At 36.6% G+C, this 13,851-nt stretch overlaps 1 protein-coding gene across 1 annotated transcript in view; it reads right to left on the minus strand.

Moving 5' to 3' along the window:
* Nucleotides 1-5,784: 5,784 nt before the first annotated feature.
* The window catches only part of LOC136237601 (uncharacterized), a 40,094-nt gene continuing 32,027 nt past the window's right edge, over nt 5,785-13,851 (minus strand). Inside the window, exon 3 of the mRNA XM_066027809.1 lies at nt 5,785-6,928. Coding sequence (XP_065883881.1) covers nt 5,817-6,928 — 1,112 coding nt within the window. The 3' untranslated portion in view covers nt 5,785-5,816. The remainder of the gene's footprint in view (nt 6,929-13,851) is intronic.

The following is a 13,851-nucleotide window of genomic DNA, read 5'->3' on the forward strand; positions in this document are numbered from 1 at the left end:
ATATTTGTAAGTAAGATACTTTGTATGTAATATAATCACTGTATTACGTAAAATAATTCTCTTAGTACAGTGTACTTGTATTTTCAATTCTGTCATGTTTGGTTGTATCTGTGTACACAACATTAAATTGACTGTTCAATTAGGGTAAAAGGCATGTACAGGTTGTAGCAGAACGTGTTAATGTGGCCACTAAAATGATGACAACTCGACACTTGGTAACGGTTACTTTCCACGTAATTAGGACACCTTATAATAATTAAGGTCCCAAAGTGCCCTGAATTAGGGGACAGTGGAAATTGAAAACTGGAACTGAAAAACTGAAACTGAAAAACTAAAATTGTTCAAAACTTCATATTACCAGGTACCTCTTAACAAAGACCACCCGTATAATAAGACCGCCTCTAAAAATAAGACCACCTCAAAAATAAGACCACCTCATTATAGTAGTTATGTCAAGTAGGTTCAGCTAAGGTGTACTCATAATATAATAAAGTATCGATCAATCAGAAAGTTAAAATGACAGCTGCAGGGTTGGATATAATATCTTACCGTGCCAAGACCTAAAGTCCATGGTCATGTCACAAATGAAAATGGAGCAATTGCATGCATAATTTACTCCACTGATACTGGATTTGATAATGGATTTCTCATGAATTGTGCATGATTTAGGAGTTGCATAGTTACAAAATCAACATTAATGATCTTGGACTTTGTGTCTTGATAATTGTTAGGCACTTGTAGACGAAGACGCCTATCACGAGTGTCTAACTATTACCAAGACACAAAGTCCAAGATCATTAATTTAACTATGCAACTCTTAAATCATGCACAATTCATGAGAAATCCATTATCAAATCCAGTGTCAGCAGAGTAAATTATGCATGCAATTACCCCTTTTTCATTGTGACATGACCATGGATTTGTCTTGGCATGGTAAGACAGTGTATCCTTATGTACAACCCTGCAGCTGTCATTTTAACTCTTTAAGTACTGTCTGATTGATTGATACTTTATTACATTATGAGTGCACCTTATAGTCTTTTTGTTGGACCTTACTTGACATAACTACTATAATGAGGTGGTCTTAGTAGAGGCGGTCTTATTATACGGGTGGTCTTATTACAGAGGTGGTCTTTGTTAAGTGGTACCTGTTAATATGAAGTTTTGACCAATTTTAGTTTTTTGGTTTCAGTTTCAGTTTTTCAGTTTCAGTTTTCAGTTTCAGTTTTCAATTTCCATTGTTTCCAATGTCCCCTGAATTAGAGTAATAAATATATAATTATATTATGTGCATTGGATAATAATGACTGTTTTATTGGAATATTTAATCAAAATAATGTACTGCCATGAACTCTTAATACATGTTGTAAGTTTGATGAAAGTTACCAGAAACAGTTTTGATATAATTATAATTTTTGAAAGGTTGGAGCTATTACCAACTGATTCTGGCATGTACATTATTATCCTAGCCTGACAAGATCAGGTGTAGCTATTATGACAACAGTACTAATGTGTACTATAGTACTTGTAGTAGTGCCACTGTATGTTTACAAACAGTTATCACACATACAACTCAGAGACACCCTGAAAAGCTCACACCCTGAAAAGCTCACACCTTGATAACCATGCCACCTGGTTATTAATTACCAGTGTATATACATATATATTTAAATCCTGACACCTCATGTACTTTGGCATAGTCCTAAGGTGCCTGCTGGAATGTAGAGTGTGACCATAGTCCATTATTATCCATACACATTGTGTAACAAGCAAAGAAATTATAGTTAGACTGTAAGTATAATGCAATTAATGGATTCCTGAACTTGAATAGATATCTATAAGCTTGACATATTCTAGTAGTCATAAAATTTATGCAACAAAATTATTGAGATAGGTTGAGCTGAAGTTAGATAATACTAAGACAATGTATAATATTTTTCATTGCAGTTGTTTCACTCTTAAAGTGTGACTGTTCTATTAGGGTAGTTGACTGCTCTATTAAAGTTTTTTAATATGAACATTTTTCTGTCTTTTTCCCCCCAGGCTAGATGGACTGCCCTTGCCACCATCCCTGATGTTGATATGAACCTTTGATATCTTTGCAAATCAATGGAAAATCAATTTTAATTTCCTGACCAGTTTATGGAAACCTCAATCTGCCCCTGCCTTTACAATTGGTACAACTAGACAAATCATTATGTGACATGTGAAAAAGGCAACATATTGCTAGACAGCCTGAAGCTGTTACAGGTACAATAATGTGACAAAGTGTCAAGTAGATTCATTAAAGATAATTATGAAGTTGTGAGGTATCAAACTGAGATATCTGGAAAAGCTATGAGACAGGTTCAGTCAGACAGAGTTACATGATAATGAGTCGAATATGCTCAAATTTTGCCCAAACTACTTTCAAGAATTTCCCAAAATTTTAATTTATATATTTTATGCTTGGATTATGCAATATTTTCTTGAAGTATTTAAAAGAGTGGATGCTCTATTAGAGTATTTCACTACAAAGTGACTGTTCTATTAGAGAGTATAAATCTTTTGGGGGCTATCTCTATTGCCATTTCTACTGACTGCTCTATTTGGAGTATATCAATATATTTTCATGGAATTTAGCACCTAATATATGTGCTAGCATTATGCTGGAATAGCACTCCAGCCTAATATGCTTTCATTATGCTGGCATATTTGACACAGGCCTAATAGACGTAAAGTAGCTAAGCAAACAAAAATATATTAATTTATGATATTTAATTTAATCACATATACTTACAACTACCACAATATTCAATTACACTACTACACGTATGGTACAATCGCTGATATAGACAACACATCTACTAAATATATTGTAGCAAGTGCACTATTGATTATGAAACACATTATCATTAACCAAACAAAATGGTCATGGTGTTTCTTTGATGTACCCAACAGTTGGTGTTCAAATCCTTCATAACAGATATATGCAACTCCTGTTATAATAACATAGTTATCACAATCCATACTATAGCTCCTGAGATACTTCCTATAATAACAATTCCACCTGCACATACATCAATTGGAGAAGAAATGAAATCTTTCTTTAGTACCCATATGACCATATTAAATACCACTGATATTATCAAATAACCAACTAATTTCCCCAATAATATGAGGCCAAAATATGCTTAGTAGATGTTAATAAGAACTCTGAAATGTACAGAATCATTCACAACATACTGAGCAATAGTATCATGAGATATACTCCAAGATGATCTATCAGAATAAAGAGAAGGAAAAGCTGTGATGTTGGTATGATGATCAGTATCACTCCATTGGTTGAGTAGCTCTAATGTAAAAACTCCTCTCAAAGAATATTTTTCTAACAGGTCAGCACCATAGGAACCATCTACTTTGTGCAGGCTAACAATAATATGACCATTATTGCTGTTGTTATAACTGGCTGTATCAACTCTTATACATATTTTAAATCCACCAGGAAAAGCAAAGAATTCACTACTGTACCATTGTTTTTTAGCCTTCATTTTTTAGCCTTCATTTTTAATCCAAAGTTTGACATCTTTAGGATAACTGGAGCTACCTGATCATCATGAAATGGAAATGGGCTGGACCAAGATAGTCTCAAAGGCCATGGTGTTGGATTTGGGGTACCTAACTTGTTTGTAAACTCCTCTAAAAAACTGCCACAATTCTCTGTGCATGTAGTTTGTTTGTTGGCCCTGCATAAAATACCATGAACCTACCAATACAAGAATCAGTGCCATAAGAGTTACAAGCAGTAAGCATTGATGGGTACATGTTTTCATAGTGGATGTAACTTGTTCTAGATGCTGTGGTGAGCACTCGTGATGATCCTTGTTGTAGTTGTCAACCCCTATGAATAATAATTGTTAGGGTGAATGCATGCATGTACACACATTAATTAGATGTATGTTGTTGTTATAATACAGACTCATAGTAAGGTGCACAGCCAAGGAAAGAGCACACAGCAATTGGCCACTACATGGTTACTTTTGCAGGTAGGACAAGTTTCATAACAACTGAATTTCACAAACATTTTGTAATGTTTGCACAATATCCTTGACATACACATGCAGTCAATTTGTTGAAACTTTTGCTCAATTGTAGGAATGTTTACAATAATCCAGGGGTGAAGAAATAGGGGGGAGAAGAGGGGGATACTGCCCCCTAACTTTGAAAAGTAGAAGGGCAGTGCCTCCTCACTATTGCCAGGTGATCATGAAGTATGGGTCACCTCCAGCAGAGAGCCAGTGAGAGGGAGAGTTGTGACAGCAGCAGATACTCCAAGAAGCTACAGTATCTAGTCAACGCCCCTTCAGGGACAATCAGAAGGAATCAACAACATCTCCCAGAAAGTGATAACCCTGCAGTGTCCAGCAGTAGTCCTGAAGACATTAACAGTCCACTGCCACTCAACAACTCTGAACTTAATTGAGTCGTAACTTTAATTGGAATGTCTTGTACACGCTTTGACTGTTGAATGAATCATTGATCACATTGTCTAATGTCACAGATTTCACATCTTTTATCACCATAGCCTTTTGGGGTGCACTCTTTTTTTACAGCTTGGCTGTTTTGAATTAGATATATGCATGTATATAAGTTTCTCCTGGGTATTAACTAATTGTCCGATTATAGAATTCATGCATATTAAATTTTTATACCTACAGCATGTCAACTAGCTAAGCAGTTATATTTTAATTGCTGTGCTAGTGTGTACACATAGCAAGAGTTCATATTATAGGAACTTTTGTACACTGCTAGGAAGTTATTGTACATACATCCATGATTAAGATGGAATCCCTCACAAAGCAAAATGACACCCTGAAAACTGCACCTTCATAATCAGGTCACTCATTTGTGACAAGTGGTCCATTTGCATCAGTCTACCTACATCTAGATCACATCAAGATGAAATACTCAAATTTCATTGGCTGCTTACAGGTATCTAAATCCTGTACATCCCTTGTTTTCATCTCAATAGATCCCCGGGCCGTAGCACCTTCACTTTGCTTGGGCACCACAGTGTAGGGCCTTTGGGTTATTAAATTCTGTACAACCCAAACCCTGGACATCTCAACAATAGATAGAATACTTCAGCATAGTCTTAAGTAGCTAGTGCTGAAACGATTGTTTGGAAGTTCCACTATTTGGTTCGTTACATTCATATTGATAACTTCTACTTTAGAAGAAATAGCTACATGTACTAGGCTTTACCTTACTACCCAACAAAACTTTCAGTGCTTATTCATGCTTAGAGAATAATTTGAATTAATAATCAATCATTTTGTTCACAACCATTCAAATAGTAAAAATTGCTATATATTCATTTCAGCACTATTCTCAAGGTGTTGGAATGTAGAGAGTGTTACTGTCAGTAATCCATACATCTTATATAGCCAAGCAAAGTATTAACTAAGTAATTAATGGATTTCTTAATGATGTACAAGAAGTCTACATATGAGTTTGGTGTCTTCAGCAGCCATAAAAGTTTAATTATTTGGAAAGCAATTCATGTTAACTGCTGCCTAACATGAATGAGACAATGCATAATTTTCCACTGCATTTGTTTCACTTTAATTTAGGGGATGATTTTAAATGTGACATGCAGCCTATATGATTTTTGAGTGTATGTACTGACACATGTGGCCAATATTATGTGCATTTAATAATGAGGTGTAGATACAGTGAAGCAGTAGCTTAAACATACATAGAAAAACAATGATTAGTATTGTTTAAAATGTAATTCAGTACATACAGTTATATCACTACTTTTAATTTGTTTACAATCACACTAAATATAGGATAATCTCTGATTTAGACAACAAATCCACTACATATATCCTAGCAAGCACACTATTGATTATGAAATACATATTCATTAGGTAAATAAAGTCTTTATGGTGGTTCTTTGACCTGCCCAATACTGGAAACACAAATCCTTCATGAAATACAATCATCCATGGAGTCAATAACATCATTATCACAATCCATACTATACCTCCTAAAACACCTCCTATAATAACAATGCCACAAACACAAAAGGAAATTGAAAAAGAAATGGAATCCTTCCTCAATAGGCGTTTGCATACACTAAACACCATTGCCATTGCAATATAACCAACAACAGTCCAACCAATGTCCCCAATAAAATGAGACCACAATATGCTTGATAGATGATCATAGGAAACCCTGAAGTAAACAGAATCATTCACAACATATTGAAGAATAATATCACTAGGTATATTCCAAGATATATCACAAGAAAGAGAAGGAAGACTAACACAAGTGCAAGCTGATTTGTTGGTGTGATGATTGGTATCATTCCATTGGTTAAGTAGCTCTAATGTAAAAACTCCTCCCAAAGAATATTTTTCTTTCAGGTCAGCATCATATGGACCATCTACCTTGTGAAGGCCAACAATAACATGACCATCATTGCTGTTGTTATGATTCGCAACATCAATTTTTATGCATGACTTAAAACCACCAGCAAAAGCAAAGAATTTGTTGCTAATCCATGTTTTTGTAGTCTTTACTGTTGCACTAAAGTTTGACATCTTTAGAATAACTGGAGCAATCTGTTCATCATGAAATGACAATTGGTTGGAACGAGACAATTTTAAAGGCCATGGTGTTGGATTTGGGGCATCCATCTTGTTTGTAAGATACTCTAAAGAATGCCACAATTCTTGATGTATGTAGTTTGTTTGTTTCCCCTGCATAAAATACCAACTACCTGCTACTACAAACAAAATTGCCACGATGAGAACTAGTTGTAATAGAAATAATTTACATTGTCTTTCCTTCGAAGGGTACATATTATACTCATAATGGAAGTCACTCTTTTTAGAATGTTGCAGTGTGTACTCATGATGATTTTGGTAGCAGCTGTCAGCTCCTGTGTAAGTTGATTATTTGATTTGAACACATCTTTATATGCACATCAATTGCTATACAACAGGAAATTTTGTCAGAGTGACAAATCACATCAGCTTAGGTGAATTAAAGTTTGACAAAAACCACAAAATCAAAGATCTAAACACTTGGTATTTATCAATGTATTTGCTGAACGAAATCAACTATTTCATCAAATTCATTAACACTCTTTTTCATCAAAATTTCCTCTTGTGGTACAGTAGTTGTCAACATAACATATAGTATAGCGGCACAACCCAAAAATTGTGCACTTTTTCATAAAGCCATGAAACTTTCCACATAAATAGTACTCCTCAATACATGTATTTTCAGATATAGTGCCATCGCTGATTTGACCTTTGGTGACCTTTACTGCCATTTTTGTACAGAAAATTGATCATTTTTGTCTTTAACTCCCTAAGGCAGTAATTAACTTGTTAAAACATGGCACCACACAAAAGGTCTTGCTGATAGAAACAACTTGGTTTTTATTTGAAGTCAATAGGTGATTTCATTCTTAAGTTATGAGTATTTCATTAGCTGCAAAATTTGATAAATTTATGCATAATTATCTGCTCACAGGTAATTCACACCTCAACAGCAGGTAAATTTATCAAATTTTGCAGCTAGTAAAAATGATCATAACTTTGTAGTGAAATCATCTGTTGACTTCAAATAAAAACCAAGTTGTTTCTATCAGTGAGATCTTTATTTTGGTATCATGTTTTAACATGTTAATTACTGCCTCAGGGAGTTAAATACAAAAATGATCAATTTTGTGTACAAAAATGGCCGTAAAGGTCACCAATGGTCAAATCAGCGATGGCACTATATCTAAAAATACATGTCATGAGGAGTACTATTTATGTGGAATGTTTCGTGGTTTTATGAAAAAGCACACAATATTGCCAATTTTGTGGGCTACGCCGTTATACTAATACTATATTATGCAAAGACTGTGTATAGTCTTACTATATATATTAAAGGGGCAGTACGCCAAGCCATACAAGTGCCGAAACCATACAAGTGCAACAATCATTTGATGCTGTTTTACGTAATTACTGAGCAATTGTGGTTTTGGAAATGAACAACAATTCTCACTTCCATACAGCCTGCTACAATGACTTGGAATCATTTTGCTGTGAAACAACATATCTAGACAGGTTATTTAAGCCAATAAAAGATTAGCAGAAGATTGTAAACGGTGTGAATGCTTGAAGGTAATGCAACGGCAAGAAGCGCTTGGAAATGTAGCCACAAGAACAGCAGCGCCAGCCCATTGTAGACTGTTAATTAACTCAACAGGCTTGTTTACTACAAGTTCTTGTCAGTGCAACAATCGTGATAACATTACAAGCTTGTACCAGCTGCTAGAGCCTGGCTGAAGTGGCTGTTTGCAATCCGCATGGGGCGAGGCTTTATGGAGCAGTCTTTATTCACTACCAAACAATGATGTGAACTGCAGGGGATATACCTTACGAGTAAAACAGTACAAGTTTATGCCATTACCATAGCTTTGTTTACAATTATCCCATTAGAAGATCACTACAAGTTCGCCATTTCGTGACGTGATGTAATAAAACGCAACAAATTATCACGTCATGAACATATTTTACGGGATGTGAAATTAGCACTTGTATAGCTTGACGTACTGTCCCTTTAATACAACATCAATATCGTTTCCTGTACAAAAACTCCAATAGCAGCTTATATCGAGTTCTTTTACTTGTACATTTGACATATGCATCTGATTGGCTAAAATTTTTTTAGTTGTTTTACCAATTAGGCATGTCCGACTTGACAACTACTGCTACCATAACCAATACCTGTTACCTAGCAACAACATCGTTGCCTAGCCTAGCAACCACTACTGATTTTAGAAATGATTTTGACACCATAGCAACAGTTGCTAAGCAACCACTAAAAACTATGTAACTAGGTCAGATTTACATTTTGTTGCCTAGCAACTTTGTCCATGGCAGAATTTTTTACAGGGTGACTTGTTTGTAGCTGAACTCTCTCCTGGATGACCTGTTCCTAGCTGCAGGGTGAATTGTTAGTTGAACTATCTACAGGGTGACTTGAAATGTAGCTGAATTCTCTGCAGGGTGACTTGTTTGTGGCTAAACACTCTAAATTGTTCGATAACTTGCTGAATGTTCTAATAGGTTGACTCTTAATTGCTTACACTGAGAACTATATTATTTGAAGTGCGCCATGAAGTGAAGGTTGAATCTAATCTGCAACCTCTGAATGATGAAACTTTTCAATGTAAAAACTGCCAATATTCAAGATGGTGCATGCTTAGACATTTCAATGAGTGGCTTTTGGGGTGGCCGTTAAGAAAAAAATCTACACAGATAACAGTCTTTAACATGCTTGCCCTATCCAACAGTGGATTCAACCCTATAGGAAATATGAATTAACAAAGAAGAAGGCTTATGAATCATGAATCCAGGGGGTGGAACACAGTTCTTTCACTCCATTGGTGTTCTCTGTTACCGGAGGAATGAGTGATGAAGCCATTATATTTTAAAAGCGTCTAGCCAGCTTAATATCTAGAACCATAATTATGCTGCTATACTGGGTTGGATGAGATTTCAATCATCAATTTGTTTATTTTGCTCAGCCATACAATGCATCAGAGGGGCTTACTCTTCACAAGGCCATTACTGTACATAAAAGTTCTTTTGTGGACTTGGTGCAATCAGAAACTCAGTTTTCTAACTATTATAATTACAGTGTATACCTAATTTCGTTTGTCTGTTTACTGATGATAGCCACACATCATAAAAAAAACTTTGGCCACTTATATATCGTAAATGGCTATGGAAATTTCCTTCAAATTTTGCATGTGGACTCACTTACCTGGTGAGCATCTCTACAGCAAAATTGGCTCCAATTGGTAAAGATCACAGAGCTACACATGCATGAAGTTCATGTTTTCTTTCCTCCTGTCAATATACCCATGGTGTGGTGTGCTGGTTTCTTGGACTGCATGGTAGTGTACCTTGATTATATGTACAAAAAGAAATTGGAATTTCCAGCTAGAGTAGGAACCATAAAAAGTGCTGAAATATACTGGAGGAGTGGATGATATTTAATCACAGTAAAACAATAAGAAGTTATATGCACGATATTAAATCTAATCAAAAACAGCCAAGCTGTAAAAAAAGGTGCGGCCGCGGCACAAAATTCACCTGAATTGTCGTTATTAAAATTTTTGCCATTAACCTACCATCACAGCCATTTCTTGGCCGCCACCTCGGATTTCACATCTTTTTTCACCTTAGCCTTTTTAGGGGCCGCACCTTTTTTACAGCTTGGCTGTTTTTGATTAGATATCACTTCTTTTTGTATTTGTATACCCCAAAGCTGGCCATAGGCTGGCTTTGGGGCTTTTTTAACCTATCCTATTTCTTTACCTCTACAGGATGATTTGTTTGCATCTGAACTCTCTACAGGGCGATTTGTTTGTAGAAGAACTCTCTACAGGAAAGTTTCTTTGTCACTGAACTCTCTACAAGGTGACTTGTTTCTAGCTGGCTCTCTACAAGATGACTTCCTCTAGCTGATTTCTGACTTGTATCTAGCTGAACTATCTACAGGATGATCTGTTTGTAACTGAAATCTCTACAGGGTGATTTGTTTGTAGCTGAACTCTCTACAGGGTGATTTGTTTGTAGCTGAACTCTCTACAGGGTGATTTGTTTGTAGCTGATCTCTCTAGAGAGTGATTTGTTTGTAGCTGATCTCTCTACAGGGTGATTTGGTTGTAGCTGATCTCTCTACAGGGTGATTTGGTTGTAGCTGATCTCTCTACAGTGGGTGATTTGTTTGTAACTGAAATCTCTACAGGTTGATTTGTTTGTAGCTGAAGTCTCTACACGGTGTTTTGTTTGTAGCTGATCTCTCTACAGGGTAATTTGTTTGTAGCTGAACTCACTGCAAGATGATTTGTTTGTAGCTGATCTCTCTACAGGGTGATGTGTTTGTAGCTTAACTCTCTACAAGGTGATTTGTTTGTAGCTGAACTCTCTACAGGGTGATTTGTTTGTAGCTGAACTCTCTACAGGGTGATTTGTTTGTAGCTGAACTCTCTACAGGGTGATTTGCTTGTAGCTGATCTCTCTACAGGGTGATTTGTTTGTAGCTGATCTCTCTACAGGGTGATTTAGTTGTAGCTGATCTCTCTACAGTGGGTGATTTGTTTGTAGCTGAAGTCTCTACACGGTGTTTTGTTTGTAGCTGATCTCTTTACAGGGTGATTTGCTTGTAACCGAATTCCCTATATTGTGTCTAGTTTCTAGCTGATCTCTCTACAGGTTGATTTATTTGTAGCTGAACTCTCTACAGGGTGATTGGTTTGTAGCTGAACTCTCTACAGGATTGTTTCTTTGTCACTGAACTCTCTACAAGGTGACTTGCTTCTAGCTGATCTCTGTAGACAGTGACTTCTTCTAGCTGATCTCTCTACAAGGTGACTTGTATAGCTGAACTCTCTACAGGGTGATCTGTTCATAGCTGAACTCTCTACAGGTTGATTTGTTTGTAGCTGAAATCTCTTGTTTCAAACTGATTTCACTGTAGGGTAACTTGTTTGTAGCTGAACTCTCTACAGGATGGTTTCTTTGTAGCTGAACTCTCTACAGAGTGATTTTTTTTGTAGCTGAACTCTATATAGGGTGATTTGTATGTACCTGAACTTTCTACAGGGTGATTTGTTTATAGCTGAACACTCTGCAGGGTGATTTGTTTGTAGTTGATCTCTCTACAGGATTTCTTTGCAGCTGAGATCTCTAAAGGGCAACTTCTTCTAACTGAGCTCTCTCTTGTTTCTAGCTGTTCTCTCTACAGAGTAACTTGTTTGTATAGCTGAACTCTTTGCAGGTGGTTTTTTGGTTGCTGAATTCTCTACACTGTGACTTGTTTGTAGCAAAATTCTCTACAGAGTGACTTGTATGTAGCTGAATTCTCTACAGAGTGACTTATTTGTAGCTGAACATCGTATAAACTATAAAGTGACTTGTCTGTAGCTGAAATCTCTACAGGGTTACTTGTTTGCAGCTGGTCTCTATAGGTTAACTTGTTTGTATAGATGAACTCTCTACAGGGTAGTTTCTTTGTAGCTGAACTCTCTCCACAGTGACTTGTTTGTAGCTGAACTCTCTAGAGAGTGAAGCCAAACTCTCCACAGGGTGCATGACTTGTTTATAGCTGAACTCTCTTCAGTGTGACTTGTAATGTTCTGATTCTTCTGAATCACTACAGCGATATATCTGTAACTGAACTCTCTATAGGGTGACTTGCTTCTTGCTGAACTGTCTATAAGATTAACTGTTTGCAGCTGAACTCCCTATAGAATAACTTGCAATGTAATAGAATTCTATAATGGAGTAAATAAATTAGCTGAATGCTCTATTGGGGTGATTGTTCTATTAGAGTATCTCGATCTCGCATATGTTACACGTAGTTGGCTTTGGAATCATAACTCAGTGGTTTGTAATCCGATTCTTCTGTACTACTGCAAGGACTTTCTATGATGATTATTCCAGCTACATACTGATTTTCAGCTCATTGCTCTAAGCGGTTTACCTGGTAGGCGTGAAAACTAATAGTTTTTTTATTCATAAAAGTCGATCGCGTAATTGTGACACAGGTTGGGTTTTGTGTCATATCTCGATGGCCTTTAACTGGATTCCTTTCAAACCACAAAAAGGCACTCCTACGATAGTTACTCCATCTACATAGCAATTTTCAGCTCATTCCTTCAAGCGGTTTACCTTGTGAGCGTGACAGACCTTCGACCTTATTTTACGTAAATAATCGGTCATAACTCAGTGAATGTTCATCGGATTCCTACCAATCTTGGTACTGAGATTCGCCTTAATGAGCCCTTTAAGTGTTCCAAATTTCAGCCCGATTGGAGCACGAATTTGTGTTTTATGGCGGATTTTGCAAAGTGTGCGAAAAGAAGAAAAAGAAAAAAACGAAGAAAAAAAACCCTAACTTTGGCTGATCGTATCTCGGAAATGGATGGAGCGATTTTCTTCAAATTTGGAATGTGGACTCCCCTACCTAGCCGGCACTTCTGTAGCAACTTTGGTTGCAATCGGATAAGGAATCACAGAGCTACAAAGGTGTCAAAATCGCGTTTACTTTCTTCCTGTAAATATACTCACGGTGTGGCGCGCCGGCTTCTTGGGCCGCACGACACACTACCGTGTGTCTTGATCACAGTAAAGCAGTAATTTATATTGTTTTAATATTGTGCTTGCTTCAGTGCTTTTATTGATGTGCTATGGTCCCTACTCTATAATACTTCATAATGTTTTACTGTGATTTAATATCATGCACTATTCCAGCTTGTTTCAGCACTTTTTATTGATGTGCTATGGTCAGTGGCGTATCTACACCCGGGCCTACCCGGGACTGGGCCCTGGTTAATTTGACTTGTGTCCTGGTAATGCTTTTCGCCATCAGTGTTGAATCACAAAACATTAATGATTGTAAAGAATACTTACGCAACGCTGATCCACGTCAAATCAAGCTTTTCTTTCCAGAGGAGAAACGGCGATCTTGAATTGGTTTCGATTGTGGTATTACCAATGTAAGACACCTAATAGAAAGATCACGTGACTACCAACTGCAGCATTGTGACAAGGACTGAATGAATGTTTCATAGTGTGGAGAATAGCGCCCATTCAAGATTAAGTCAATTTCAAAATTCAGATGTGAACAGAAGCGAGCAAGTTTTGATACATGCACCCCGTATGGCTGTGTGATGCCTTGGTAGATGCCGGATAGCTAGCTACTGACTAGTCCAAAGGTATGGAGTACTTGTTTAGTCAATGTTTTCATTTATTCTATTTGTAGGTTGACTACTTTAGTCCACAGTTTTCACGT

The sequence above is a fragment of the Dysidea avara genome, chromosome 11, assembly GCF_963678975.1.
Source record: "Dysidea avara chromosome 11, odDysAvar1.4, whole genome shotgun sequence".
Classification (NCBI taxonomy): Eukaryota; Metazoa; Porifera; class Demospongiae; order Dictyoceratida; family Dysideidae; genus Dysidea; species Dysidea avara.